The 16,203-nt window shown below is 41.6% G+C and overlaps 1 protein-coding gene across 9 annotated transcripts in view; it reads left to right on the top strand.

Annotated features, from left to right (window-relative positions):
• HFM1 (helicase for meiosis 1) overlaps positions 1 to 16,203 on the top strand; it is a 4,349,684-nt gene that overhangs the window by 4,237,665 nt on the left and 95,816 nt on the right. For all 9 annotated transcript variants that reach the window (XM_078646278.1, XM_078646275.1, XM_078646244.1 and 6 more), the window contains one exon: positions 11,619 to 11,740. In XM_078646278.1, the coding sequence (XP_078502404.1) occupies positions 11,619 to 11,740 (122 nt within the window). The remainder of the gene's footprint in view (positions 1 to 11,618; positions 11,741 to 16,203) is intronic.

Here is a 16,203-nt window from a genome sequence, read left to right as displayed (position 1 = left end):
CTTGCACATGCCTCCGACCCCCCCTCGTCCTCATCGCCTGGTCCGGCCATAACAAATCTCAAGCGAGACGCCGTGGGGTGCACTGGGAGGGAGAGACGATGCGAACAGGCCTCTCCCGCCTCCCCAGGTGGAGACTTCCCAGCTGCACCCTCAGCGCTCCAGGCGCCCGGAAAACGGTTCTTCCACTGTGGCCATGCTGCAACATCTCGCCCGGCAGGGTGGAGCCCGTCCGCTCATGTGACCCCGCGATCGCCGGTAGCTGCCGAACTCTCAAAATGGCGGTCGACCTGGCAAGAGCGGGCCCAGCATAAAGAAATGGCCCGGTCACTGGTTGACTCCACCACCGTAGTCCTCCACGACCTTGAAGATTCTAGAGGAGCCGCGGGAGTCTCCGACCCCCGATGGGGAATGACTGCCATGATCGCCCGTGGAGTGACGAAACTGTATCCGCGGGACGTCGGCGCTCCCATGCTGGCGCCAGCCTCACTTTGAATTACTAGAATCCTGCAGACCTCACTTCCGGTGAAAGCACAGTGTGACCCGGTAGGAAAAATTATTGCACCCCCTCCCCTTTTTGACTGATAGTTCAAACCACCGATCCTTTCCTTTGCCCTTTTAACGGAACTTTGGACTGCCTCCCCCTCTTTTACATTTTCTAGAGAAAACAAAACATTAACCACTACATTAGCATAGCAGTTGACACCAGAACTGTTTTCAAATTGAAAACCAACAACATCTTCAACAGAATCCTTTTTGTTTCTGCTGTGACCCTGCTACAGCACAGGCATTGTCCCCAGCAGTAATTCTGCAATGCCGGTAAGAATAGCTGTGGTGCCTACTGGACTCACTCACCCCCGCGGCGCCCCACGTCGTTTTTTGCTGGGCGGCAACTTACTAGACATCACTTTCGTGCCATCTAGATTTCAGCGCGTTCTGCTGCCTTGGAACTATTCGCACAACAGACCGCTACTGACAAGAATATTTCATTATTGGTGCTGTCAATTTCAATAAATCTATTGGATAATTAAAAAGAAATTGCCACGGTCTCTTCGTTGTTTAAATGTTTTTACTGTTTTTGTTTTGTTGTATATATTTATATGTTATTAAAGTTTTATATACCTACTACTTTGTTGGAGTGCTATATATTTTTAATATGACACATAATTGTAAAAACTTTGATGTACAAAGAGTCATTCCTGGAATCTTCCGCTTCAGGCTCGGTCCCCTCCCCAATCACAATACAGGATGGTTTTCAGATAGTAGGAACACGTGTGGTGTGACGGATCTCATCGAGTGTGGGCCTTGATCTACTATAACTCCTTTGAAGAGGGGTGATTCTTTACAGCTGGGGCCATAAACTACATCTGCAGGGCTAGCTGATAGCCTGGACAATCGGACACAGAGAAAGAGGAGTGTCAGAGGGTGCGGTAGTGAATAGGGCGAAAGGGAGGTGTCGGGTGGGCACAGAGTGTGATTCTCAGGGAAGAGCAGCGCAGATGGGGGGAGGTTTATTGCCCATGCATAAGACAGAGAGCGGTGGTGACCAGTGCCTAGGGAAGATGCTTGCGTGGGTGAGGAGCCATGCTACGAATCGACAGCGTGCAGAGAGTGGGTCTGGTCAAGACACCTAAAATGGCTGCCGTGCACGACAAAAGTGTGGCATTTCAAAAAAGGCAAGATGGCGCAGACAATGTTTTTCAACACTTCCTCATTTCCTTCGAATCGAACGTTAACAGACGTTGGGGCATATTACCAAAGTTAAGCGATATTTATCGCTAACGATGCTTACCAACCAATTTTTTACCACTAAGCATCGTCAGAAATTATCGAAGATAAACCTTACTATTATCAAGGTTTATCGCAAATGCGATAATAAACGGCCGCAATGCATGAATATCGCTAAAAACTCAGCGATATTCATGCATTACCGAGCTAATGCTCTTAGCCATGTTATCCACCTCCCATTGGATAACATGGCTAAGAACTGCTCAGGGCAGGTGTTACTTTTTGGAGATATTCGCGCTTAGCGCGAATATCTCCAAAAGTTGGTAATAGGAGATAGATATCTTGCATGTTGTAATGCAAGTTATTGTGGTATATGGAACTCATACCATAATCTCTCAGGAAAGCAGAAACTGATCCTTTTGGGACCGCCTAAAAAGGCCTAGGGGGTGAGGAGTACTCTACTTTGCCCCCTTTTCACGTTCCGAACTATTTTATTTTACTCTCTTCTGTAATTACACAAAATACCAGCGATAAGATGCATCGGAGACACACAGTGAGAGAAAGGAGGCCGGAGATGAAGAAGACATGTCAAATACACATTGGAGATAATATAGTGGCAGAAGGGAAGTAAATATGAGTAAACTTACCATGTAACATAAAAATGTTGCACTCTATACTATAAGTCTCATTTTATACTACAATCACTTCGCTACAACCTCATAAATTAAAAATAAAAATGAATAATGTCTCAAACAATTTTTGATTTCTAAATATAAATTTATTCTTCAGAATTTTCTAAATTTGAAAGAACTAGTAACATGTCCTCATCAGCAATGTCCTCATTAAAAGTCTCCAATGATGATTCTTGTAACTCTATGGTCTCCAAACACTCGATAAATTCGCCATCAAGAGATTGATCAAAAAAATCATTCAAGTCATCTCCTCCTTGTGACAATATTTCATTATTGGTGCTGTCAATTTCAATCAATGTAGTGGAATCATTCAAGTCATCTCCTCGTGACAATATTTCATTATTGGTGCTCTCAATTTCAATCAATGTAGTGGAATCATTCAAGTCATCTCCTCCTTGTGACAATATTTCATTATTGGTGCTGTCCATTTCAATCAATCTAATGGAATCATACAAGCCATCTCCTCCTTGTGACAATATTTCATTATTGGTGCTCTCAATTTCAATCAATGTAGTGGAATCATTCAAGTCATCTCCTTGTGACAATATTTCATTCTTGGTGCTGTCCATTTCAATCAATCTAATGGAATCATACAAGTCATGTCCTCCTTGTGACAATATTTCATTATTGGTGCTCTCAATTTCAATCAATGTGTTGGACAATTCAAAAGAAATTGCCACGGTCTCTTCATTGTGAGCCATTTTATTTTGAAATTGCTTGCTGTAAATTGCAGAAAAAAATAATCACTTTCATTTATCGTTTTTAGTAATACATAATATAAAACTAACTTTATCAAGTATTTAGTATAACAGAAGGACTGCAAATAAATAACAGAAAACATTTTTCAAATTATCTTCAAGTGTACAACATAGTTCCCCTTACAAATTAACAACTCACCTTTTTAAAAGTAGCAGAAGTGTTAGTACTGTGTAAATCAAACACCAGAAATTCACCACCAAAAATTCCTCACAAATGTACCTCAGACAGTAGTATCACAAAATGGCTGTGGTTTCCTCTCATTTGACATATATACATAACCAATTAACTTTCATCACACACAAATACAAAACCAAAGTAACATTTTAATTGGTTCTAAATTTCAACACTTTCAAATGTGTTTTCCCCATGCAATTTTCCATAGGACATTTACATACGTCTACAGCCTGAATGGCTGAACGGAATTACACCAAACTTGGCAAAATGGTACATCAAACCTAAGAGGTCAGGAAGGATCTACTATGCCCCCTTATGGTCATTTCCCCCTTCGCTTTGGCCTCCTCTTGTCTCTCAATCCTACCGAGGGACAAGATGGCGGCCGCTACGGACTGTTTGGAATGTTGACAGACGCCGGAGAACCAATCAGCTTCGCAAAGCTCCGTAACGCGAAAAGTACGCGAAGCGGAGCGCTGTTACAGATATATATCTTTTTTTGAACGTTAATTTCTCAAAATCCACTGGAGCACATATATTGAGACCTAGCAAAGGCACATCGGGCTACCAGTCCCTAATATTTTGCCAAGTTTCGTGCAAATCCATTCAGCCGTTCGATTATTATTATTTTTTTTTTTTTTTGCCCCGCGGGGCCCTTTTAAAACCTCCACATCAAACCTAGGGGGTCAGCGAGGATCTACTATGCCCCCTTATAGTTATTTCCCCCTTTGTTTTGACCTCCTCTTGTCTCTCGATCCTACCGAGAGACAAGATGGCGGCCGCTACGGACTGTTTGGAATGTTGACAGACGCCGGAGAACCAATCAGCTTCGCTTCACAAAGCTCCGTTGCGCGAAAAGTCCGCGAACCAGTGCGCTGCCCGGTCCGCTGTTACAGATATATATCTTTTTTTAAACGTTAATTTCTCAAAATCCACTGGAGCACATATATTGAGACCTACAAAAGGCACATCGGGCTACCAGTCCCTACAATTTTGCCAAGTTTCGTGCAAATCCATTCAGCCGTTCGGGCTAAAAGTGAGGCCAACCGCCCTATGGAAAACTCAATGTTAAAAACACGTTTTGGGACCCCCCTTTTTTCTCGGCCCCCACTGGACCAACCCCCCCCAAATTTTCAAGGGCTGCTCAGAAACAAAATGTGCCATTTTCCTGAAAATTTCAGCCAATTCCGTCCACAAACGCCAAAGTTATTAGACATAGAATTTTCAAAAAACCCATAGAGAAAAAATCCTAACTATATATACCTACTGGCGACCGCCAGTAGGTAATATATATATATATATATTCACAGAACTTCACTTCTTCATCCAACTGTGAGGAAAAACGAAAACGGACCCAAACAGGTAATTTGCAGTCTTCTATATTTTATGTGCAATCCCATGACCGCCATGACGCGTTTCGGGCCAGATGAGCCCTTGATCACATAACGTTAAGTTAGCGAGCCACACCATTTAAAGTGCTAATGCAGATCATCTGACCACAAGGCCTATGGACATAGAAAACAGCCTACCATTTAAACCAGTAGTAGTTCCATAGAATGTTCTGTTGAATCAATGTGCTAATAAATACAAACTGATTCCACAAACTATTCATAATCATTAAATTTGATAGCAGCAGCAATAAAATGCAAAAATATATAACAGCTATGTGCAACATCACGCAAATAAATAAATAAATATATAGCAATATACATAATTGTATAAAATGTGCAAATTTGCCTATAGATGTGCAACAAATGCTGAAATTGTGCAAAATACTGCAAACAAGGTGCCTCTAACAGCTGATTTTGATGTCATGGGTTGGCAAAGTATCAACACCACCTAACGTCTCAAAACAGCTGTAGCATGGATACTGGTAGGGTCCCTCACCACCAATCCTGACTGACCCCCAGCAATAGGTTTGTATATATCTGCTGCTTCCCACAGGTTTAGATGTCTACAACTGTGATTGTAAAAGCCCTACTACTATAATAAAGGCCAAGTGGGCAATTTGTAGTATGGTGACTATCCAACGTCCAAACTGCCTTAAAATTGTGGTTTAAGATAATGTGCCTATATATCTACAAAAAAAGGAAACGAGAAACTCTTCATGTGTCTAAATCAAATAGACACTACCTTGTGTAAAACAAAATAAAATTAAAATAATGAAAAAAATCTAAATGTGAAATATACAATTTCTCTAGCGTACAGCTGTACACATAATGATATAGGATTGATTTTGGGCTTGCAACTTATTAAACACAGTATTCATATATTTCTCTTAAATCTCAAACATTAAGTCTAAGACTGTTCAAAGACAAGTATACAAATCCTCACTGGAGTTTAATCCATTGGGCGTCTTAGAATCAAGCTCCAGGATGTAACGTGTTTCAAGTGTCCTCTGTAGGGCCTCACGGTCTCCCCCCCCCCAATTGTGGGACCATATCTATTGCAAAGTAACCAAGAGACTCCAGACTACTCCCATGAGCTGATTTAAAGTGCCTCGCAACCGGGTATGCCTCATCCTGGTTGCAAATTGCCTGCATGTGCTGGAGTATACGTTTGTGAACCTGCAACTTTGTACTCCCAACATATTGCAGGCCGCACGTACACTCCAGCACATTCACATCATATTCAGATTTACACATCAGTTTTTTTCGTTATGGACACTGGTATATCACTGAAAGGCGTGATGTATGAAGTCTTATTCTTGCCCAGTTTACACGCTTTGCAGGATGCACATTTAATTAATCCTTTGGTGGTTTGCAACCATATATATATATATATATATATATATAGTTATATTGGTTAATTTGAAAACCATTGCTAAAATATAATTAAAGATAAAATTAATATTTTTAGATAGTTTTATATTATATATGTGTGTATAAACACACTTTTTATCTATGTATTTGTGTGTTTGTTTAATTTAGTAAATATTGATCAATAATATTTAAACATTTTAATGTACATTATATTAATGTTGTATGTTAGGATATTTATACATAATGCATAGATACATACTGTATTTTTTAAATATTTTTCGATATCAGTGTGTAACAATATTTTGTACCAATATTTTTGTACTTGCCAATTTGGGGGTCATTACGATGTTGGGCGGAAAGCCCCAACCTGACAATGTCTCAGTTTCGGGACCGACCGACTTGCGGTTGGCGGTTCCGACCGCCGGATTACGATGAGACCGAACACTGTTTGTCAGATTCCCATTGTTTCCTATGGGAGCTCGTGTTACGCCTGAGAACCGGCCGTAACACAGGCTCCTATGGGAAATGGTGTGTGTGTGTGTGTGTGTGTGTGTGTGTGTGTGCAAAACCCTGCAACCTGTTGCAGGCAGCCCATGATGCCTGCTACACAGTGCAGGGTTTTACAGGGGCTTACCTTAAGTACCCCCTAGGCCAACAACTGTAGTCGATGGTTGCTAGGGCCCCTGCCAGGGGCCCCCAAAGCCACTTTCTGACGGCCTTTCTGTTTCAGAAAGGCTGACGTGTAAAGGTTGTTGGAAACCGACATTGTCATCCCAACGGCGTAAACACCGCCAACAGGGGGTTACGGTGCAGCACCAACCAACAGGAATACTCTGCAAGTTGGTTTGAACCGAGTCGGAATGACCAACCGGTTTACATTGCGACAGAGAATATTGTAATCACGCGGTCGGACTGTAAACAATTTCAACGGTCAGAAGGGTTCCAATGTGGTCAGGAAGATTCCAACTGGCGAGGCTTCCCACCCGACATCGTAAGGAGCCCCTTTATGTATATAAAAACAGTAATTTTGTGATCAATATTTTTGACACACTATTTTAGTATCACAATATTTACGGTTTTGATACTGTGTCCGTAATCCAAAAGAAAACAAGAAGATACCCATGCTCAATACAAATATATCCCACGTAAATACTAACACACAAGTCAAAATATGTAAAATTAGATTCAAATATAACATACTTTCTTACAATAAAAATATATATGCAGTAAGACAGTATTAGGCCTACTGCATGCACATTAAACCACTATGGCATAACCTACACTAGCTATAACCAACAAAATACATTAACATACACATACTAGCCTTGCAGTCATCTGCCGCCTCCCCTAGTCATCGTAACTATAGAAAATAGATACAAAATTAAACTTACCTTTACGGAGATTAGCAATGAGGAACCGCTAACTTGCAAAGTCATCAGCGTCCAAAAATGATGAAATTGGACTACAAATTAAAGCAAGTAGCTAAACAAAGGCAGAAAATGGAAAGGAAAAATACTCTCTTGCTATATTTAACAAAGCAATAAATAAATGCAAAAAATGTATATCTTTACTTGAAAATGTACAACGTGTTTATAACATTATAAATATATGGAAAAGAATGGTGCAGATAAAAATGTAATTATATTTACAAAATACTGTAAAATATTCAAAAATATGTATTTTACATTATTTTTAATGTATGAAAATAGCAAAAAACTAAAACACAAAACAAAGATTTTAAATATTTTGTGTTCAAATTTTAACAAATGTATACATGGAAATGTGCATGAAAATATGTATGCAAATAAATGCATATTTATATAAATACAACCTTTTGAAATGTTTGTTAAAACTATGTTATATATTCCACAAACCTTGTTACAATAAACTGTTATTTATTTCTTTTAAAAAAAAGGTTACAAATTTGAAATATTAAGTTAAATTCAGTTTGTATATTTACTAATTAGAAAATAAATAGTGTTAACTCCAAAGCAACTAATTTAACCAAATTAAAAGCAAGTTTTGTAAGGTACATTATCTATTTACACTCCATACATAAACACATTAAAGTAACTGCTGGACTTAGGGGAGTTAAATTTACTATTCCCACCCCAAACTTCGCCATATAAGGGAAAGTGCTGTACTTTGGTGATGTTTGGTAATTGTATTACTTCTACTCCAAAACGTAACCACGTTTTGAGAAAGTGTTGGACTTTGAGGGTTCTAAATTTACTATGCCTGCAGCAAACATAATCACATCAAGGAACGTGTTGAACTTTAGTGGTGTCTAAGGCATTCTAGATTCATGATTCTCACTCCAAACCTAACCTAATTGGGTCTAGATGTATTATTCCCACTCCAAATGTAACTACTTTGGGCAAAGTGTTTGACTTTGGAACAGAGTGTTATACTGACTGTTCACACTCTAAATCAGTACATCCCAAACAGTTTAGAACCAGAACCCAGTGTTTAGAACAACAAACTTTCATGACCCACCTAGCTTCAATGGAGGGGGTGATTTTCTAATGTAATTACACCAATTGTGCCCTTCAATATCAGCCTGTAGCCAAGATATTCATCAGCCACTTAGCCTTATGACTTTTCACTATGACTATGGCAGATGAGCATGGTGTAGTGGTTTTGAATAGGGGTTCTCCCAATATGTCTGTGTAATGGTTCTATTAGCAGTGTGCTCACAGATGGTTGGTTCCGAACATGTGCACAAGAGCTTCAATTCCTTCTGTAGATGCTCTTTGTCTGAAAGGTTGCTGTACAATCACTGCTTTGGCTCTTAAGACGTGCCAGGATGAGACTCAAAGGCCCACAGACCTTAAAGGCAACATTGATGCCCCACAAACCTTAAAATTCCAAACTATTTGACTTCTAAAAAACATAAGTAAACATGTCCGCCATCCAAAAACAGAAGTTGATGTGCGGTCATAAGCAGTGCATGGTGAAGGTTTAGAGTTCCTCTAGTTTACATTTTTGTCTAGCTATAGCATCACATTAACCGCTGTTTTTTTATGTAAATTTCTAGGTTTTTAAAATGTAAAGTAATATTTTATTACCATACCTATGTAGGCCTACCCCACACTGCGCACAGCTTTTTACTGCAGGCACCAAATGGTTAGGACAAGGAAATGCCAACTTCTAATAGTGTCATTTTCGGAATTGTGACTTAAAATCTGACTTTACCATTGAAGAGGATTTAAAATTACAATTCCTCAGACACCATGCATGGCTTTCCCACCTGCTTACAATCAAACGTTAGCACTTATTAACCCAGTGTTATCTTATTAGGTAGGCCTTGAAATAATTAAAAACAAATTTAGAAATGTTTAACTACCAGGACATGTAAAACTTAAAAATACATGGCCAACGTATTACATACAATGCAACCTGTCCTGAGGTCTGTTTCAAACCTATCCTGACAGTGGCTTATATGTATTAAAAAGGAAGGTTAAGGTCTGGCAAAATGTTTTCCTGGTCAAAATGGCAGTTAAAGGCTGCACACACAGGCTGCAAAGGCAAGGCAGAGACAAGTTTAAAAAGCCTACTTAAGTGGGTGCCAAAATAAGTGCTACAGGCTCACTAGTAACATTTAATATACTGACCCTGGGTACATGTTTTACAACTTTACTATGGACACTAAATGTGCCAATTGTATGTAAACCAAATTTACAATGTTTAAAGGAGAGAGTTTGAGAACTTTAACACAGGTTAAAGTGCGCAGGGTTCTAAAACTAACAAAACATGGGTTCAGAAAAGAGGGGAGGTGAAGGCAAAACATTTAGGGGTGACGCTGTAGAGAGGGCCAAGACTAAGACGACTTCCCCCAACGAAAAGCAAGAGTAGACTAATCAATACCTTGAAGGACTTCCCTGCTATGACAATAGAACTGGACAAATGCTGTCTTATGCAGTGACACTTGTCATTTCCAAACCCCTCTGAACTCAGTTGGTTCTCTCTTTCTTCACCCTCCTTAGCCACTGGATTGACACATGGGGAACCTTTCTCTTCATCTGTGCACCCCATCTTTGTATCTCCTAAGCTAAACTATTTCACATATGCATACCAGTAAGCAGACAGCACGACCATGTACAACAAAGTAATGTGTCCCATTTCGTCTCCTGGATCAGACATCTGTACCTAACTCACGGAAACTTCTGCACAATAAGGACAGCAACCAACAGAGGTCACTGACATCCTTCAGTGTCAAGAACCAGGCCGAGGCCATCCACTGCCAGATGGAAGCTTCAGGTGAGGACATTGGGCAGGCCTCATTTCCAGCCTTTGGGCTGGCAATGAGTTTCCTAGGATCTCTTGAGGGTTCTATGACCTCTGAGGTTTTTCAGAGTGTGGGACAACATCCCCGGGTGATAGGCACCCTACTTATACTCTCCTACCCACCAGAACAGGGCTGGTATCCTGCCACTGTACGCCAACCCATAGTCTATACCCCAAGGCTGAACTGGAGTCAGGAGTGAGCCTTTCCTTCCCCTGACCCGTAATATGGGCCACTGTAGTCTCCCTGTGAGAGTAGTGCCCCCACAAACCTAGGCCTTCAGGGCATCCTGAGTGGCTGTCCTTCCTGCATCTTCCACTACTGGTAGCAACTAATTCCCCAGAATGCAGTCAATGGGCCTCTGGGAACAAACTATGACCCCAAGTGCTTCCGGCCGACTCGTAGCATTTAAATTACAGGCCCTGGATACATGTAGTGCTACTTTACTAGAGTCTTACAAGTAAATTAAATGTGGCAGTTGAGTGAAAGCCAATTTTACCATGTTTAAAAGAGAGAGCACAAGGACTTTAGCTCTGGCTTACAGTTGTAAATGTATTGCGACTTATATAGCGCACGTATCACCCGAAGGTATCAAGGCGCTTGCTTAGGGAACCCGTCCTGGTATTCCCCTGTGAGATACCCCGGCAGGGTATCCACAAGGTGAAAGCCAGGCATCCCGCCGCGAGGGGCCATAGTGGAGATTAAGCAAGCTATTGCCCAGAGTCGCAGAGTGTGACCCCGTGAGTCGAGTAGGCACCAGAGCGAGAATTGTCGAGTCCGTGGAATTTTTGAGCCCGAGACCCGCCGAGGCGGGGAATCGTACCCTGGTCCACGGCCGATCTCAGCTTCTGGGTCTGCCGCCTCTAACCACTGAGCCACGCTTCTTCCTTGTAAAGTGAGGAAGAGTCCAAAAGCCAACAAAAAAGGGTTCAGAAAAAGTGAGGGGTACAGGCAAAACATTTGGTGGTAACCGTGTAGAGAGGGCCAAGTCCAACACATATTTATTACTTACATATGTTATTTTATAAAATTACACGATGCTATGCCATTTGTTTTGCATATGTTGTGCATTGTATTAAAATTCCAGCTCTTTAACATCAAGCATTACAAAGTATCTTAATGTAGCTGCATACATTAGGTATGAATTAAGTCAGTCTTGTATTAATTCCAGTGTTTAACTTGCTTTAATATTAACCATATGCATTTCTCAATTTGATATCGTAGTTCAGGTTTAAAGAAGCAAAAGATATACAACAGTCAAAAGCATCCAAATGGGACATGATTACTTCTTGCTTCACAGATAGCTTGTCTGTTTCTTCACAGCCCGGGAAAGAAGCTAGAGACAGGTGATGTATCTATATATCTTATCATAATACAGACATAAAAATATTATCAGAACATATTATTTATAACAACTCAAAGTTAATAACCATTGACTAAATCAATATGTCTCGCTTTTGTTGAAGATTGTTGTGATGTGAAGAGTTAAAAGAGAGAGAAAGGTCCATTGTTATGACTCTCCTACAGACAGCTTTAACTATCTATTGTCTTCACAAAACACCACACCACACATCATATACATACATACACAAAAAAGGGCTTTTGACAGGTACTGGGACTTTCAGCTGCTGCTACTGACATTTGGCTGCGTTAGGCATTGGCTAAGAGAGCTGTCCATAGGCCTTTCTATCATCCCAAGGCATAGCTCAGACTTAAACTCCCAAGCAGGAGTACTGATGGGTTCCTTTCTTCAGTTTTTGCTGCGGTCCTTGCTCCTGCCAGGTTTGTCTGGCCGATGCCTCCATGCAACTCTTGCTGTGCTCGTTTATCCTGCAGCAGCGTCTTTCATGTGCCTGCCCAACGGGTGCTCTCTGATGACCCTGCAGCTGTTCCTTTTCCCCCGTACGACTCCTTTTCATTCACGCATTTAGTGGTTGCTCGTGCAGTTGTCCTCTTCCTCAGGGCCACACCTCACTATATTGGCCCCGGCAGGCCCTTACTTGGTAAATCAACAGCTTTGCCATAGCTGCCAATGTTTGAGATTCAGTATGTGTGACATTTTCATGATTTCAGTGTACCTATTAGTGACATTCAATGACCAAATGTGTGACACCTAGAGTGGCACATTCTCATGAGCAAAATCAAGCAGTGAAGTCCATTACACATCCATCTCACATCATCGTACTTGGTTTTGCAGCTTCTTTCACCACGACAGCTGAGCTGCTTACAGTACCATGGACACATTATTAAATTAATTGGTTTCAACGAAAAGTCAGAGTAAATTGCCAGGCCGTTATAACTTGGCTACTTAAACAGCTTTAATACCAACTTAGAAGTTACAGTACTACCACGTTAGTATGCTGTCAACCTCAAACAGCCCAATGACAGACATCACTGACTTATTCTCTCAGGGCCGGCATTAGCACTTGTGGTGCTCGGTGCTACAACGACCGCCTTCTCCACGGATTCCCTCACTATCATGCTCCACCAGTGCCCCTCATCTCTCTACAGCCTCTCTCTTACATCCGTTTCATTTGTTTTATAGCGCTACTCATACCAATGTAAGGTGTCAGAGCATTCTACTTCACACACACATTGTGCAGAGACAATGAATCATACATGTGTAAATCTGTCTAGGAAATGATACATAACACAAAGTGGATTACAAGGAATCATGTAATCTACACTAGTTGACTATATTTTAATTTTTAAGACTGTTTGGCTGGAGAAAGCACTGGTATACGCAGTCAAGAGCATGCAGTAGGTACAAAGATTACATAGTAATGTGGTGTAATCTACTGTACTGCTTTGTCTTTTAGAAATAAAAGTACACCGTGAGTCGCTTCAACCATCCCTTCAAAATTTAGATTTGTTGAGGGGAGAGGGTTTGTTTGTGAATTAAATAAATTATGTATTATTTTTTGTATAGATTTGATGCATGTGTTTCTGTATTTTGAATATTGTTTTGAAGTTCAGATTGACTGCTGAAGCCAGGATCCACAGCTACCAGTAGTAATTCCGGTTAAGAACCCTTTATGTAACCATTTCAGAATACAGATGAAGACAATGACAACGTTTAGGGCAGGTGTTCACTGACATCGCTGACAGTAGAAAAGACTTTGATGCACACCAACATTCATTCACCATGGCAGGGCTTTAAGTGGGATGAAAAAACTGGGGGTCTCTCAAAGGGGCGTGGTCAATGTCATTGAGGCCGTGGTTTAAAAACACTTAAGCTAAAAATCTGTGTTTAGTACACTGTGCCGCCCGACTTGTATTTTGCTGTTCCTGTCCTTCCCACTAGATATATGATATAAGTCACATCATACCTACAAGTCAGGACTATTGGCTTTGTCACTGGTTGCTAGTTGCATAAGATAAATAAGCAGCAACTATGGCTTGTATATATTATTGAAAAAACTTCCACATAAAGCCCTGGTGACACCACGACAATATGGCTGGTCCTGAGTTTCAAAAAGAGATGGGAAACCCAGAGAGAAAATGATTCTCTTTAAGTGATTTCCCTTCCTCTACAACGCTCACCACGCGCACATGAATGTGTCTGCTGTCACTGCAGTCTGGAAAAAAAATGGACCACTTGCGCCAGGGCACAAAACAGAGCCCGATAGTGAACCGTTTCGAGGCCCCCTTAAAAAACTGCTGGTGCTCAGACGCGGTGATACCCAGCCCACTTAAAGCCCTGCACCAGTTATAAATAAATTCATGCTTACTTTTAGGAACGATGCAGGGAATCGCGTAAATGTTGATGAGGTCGTAAACATGAGGTGAACGGGCGCACTACAATACAATACAATATAATACATGAGGGGTATGCCCCGATCAAGTGGGGAGATAGATGACTCTTAGCTTGCTCGTGTGATCCAAGTGTGGTGGCTGGGGTCAGCTTCCTTTTGTGTAATGTCCCCACGATCACAGGCTCAGATGCAGCCTCTGTGTTTATAGCTCAGTTAGCTCCCTCGCTTGTAGTGTAAGCAGAAGTCATGTAGTCACTGGTTCACGTCCTCTCCCTGGGCTGCACCGCAGGGCATGGTGGCTGGGCCGCACTCTCATCTGTATATCAGTCGCTCAAGGGCGCGTTGAGGCGGCATCTGGAAAGGGAACTGTAATGTTATTTTGTTGATTAAGAAGCAATATTTAAATAGGTGACATCATGTTCTTGGGATAAATTTGAGAATGTTTATATTGAAAATTCTAGTCACTTACTTTACTCTGGCCTTCGAACAGACAACCATCACTGTTATTATAAGAAAAGTGACGTACTATAGGAGGTGTTTTTAATTTGCAGCGCCGTCCCCAAGCCAGTAGTTGCAAGCCGCCTTCTTCCACAACAGACTAAACTCCCCGCTCCCAGCAGCAGGATGTGACGCCCTCTGCGGGGCCGGCATGTAGCACACAACCCCTCGTGACGTCTCTCAAGATGGGTCATCCTTTGCATCAGAATCTGCTGTGCTTTGGCCAAGAAAGACCCCGCAGAAGGGCTCATTTCACCTGAAGCCAGTTCTATTCTACCCTTTTTAGAGGCATCCCCAGTGCAGAGATATGCAAGGCAGTGATGTGGGCATTTGTGCACACTTTCACCAAATGTAACTGCCTGTATTCCGAGGAGCGCAGGAGGAGACACTTGGCCAGGTCCATACTGCAGTATTTCCTCATCAACCGATCCTTCATCGACCCTCCGACGGGAGGGTGGTATCGCTCTGAAATATGTTCTACAGGTGATGAATCTGCAGGCAGAGGTATCCATCAGAAGAAAACTTTGCCTGCGGTAACGGTCTTTCTGGTGGATCCTCAATTTGCCTGCAGAATCCTTACTAACCCGAACACCTCTCCATTCGATGGATGCGCCATAGGGAAAATCATAAGAACCGGACTCATCTTTTGGTACTACACTACCCTGTTGATGTCAGTCGAAACACTCGCCTGTAAGACTTGAAGTTCTCATGTTGAGACGCCTGGGATTGTAACACAGGTGAGAAATGTGCAGTTAGAAAGAGAACCACCAGAAAGATCATTACAGCAGGTAATTCCCTTTTTCTTTTGTTTTTCTCCTTGTGTGCAATATATGAGATAAGCCCCAGCCCTCTTGGGGACATCGAATAGGCTTCAGAGAGGCTTCTGTTCTGTTAATATACACGCTGAAGAAATGTCATAAAGTGCCCCTGAGGTTTTACTAATTAGGTCATGAGTCCACCTTCACTGTGGAAGAGAAAGTTCCCCATAAACATTTAGATCATATGTATCCGCACCAGAAAGTGAGGGTTCTCATCCAGGGGATACTCATCAATAATCTATGAATAATCCCCGCCTATGGGGAGCCTATAGAAAATACATATAAAAATCTATGTATATATATATGTGAAAACATATATTTGCAGCCTAAAACATTTCCCAACTGGCAAATCTGCCGCAAAATTACATGAATTAGCATACACACAGTAGTACTCTCCCAACCCCTAAGGAAGAGAGAGAGAGCAGTAAACATTCGCATACAACAATGCTTTATTGCCATAGGAAAAACCTGTAATTGCAGGCATTTGCCATCAGGCTGCAGTAGAGTATAAAGAAACAAAGACAACTGACACCTTGCCTTTAAGGCATTAGAGTAGGGGTACCGTGCCTTTAAGACCTGAAGGCGACCCCCTGCTCCCATGGTGCACCACAGGTGGCAGTTGGGTCTGTTCTTTTTTCCGGCTCCTTCTGTGAGGATCCTGGAGCTTGAGCTCTTCAGTTTTTTGACTGAAATTGTTGTTTTGAGTGATGTTTCTCAGAAAATTCGACATCTTCTGGG

This window comes from Lissotriton helveticus, chromosome 1_1 (assembly GCF_964261635.1).
Source record: "Lissotriton helveticus chromosome 1_1, aLisHel1.1, whole genome shotgun sequence".
Taxonomy (NCBI): Eukaryota; Metazoa; Chordata; class Amphibia; order Caudata; family Salamandridae; genus Lissotriton; species Lissotriton helveticus.
This window is presented reverse-complemented; position numbering and strand designations above follow the sequence as displayed.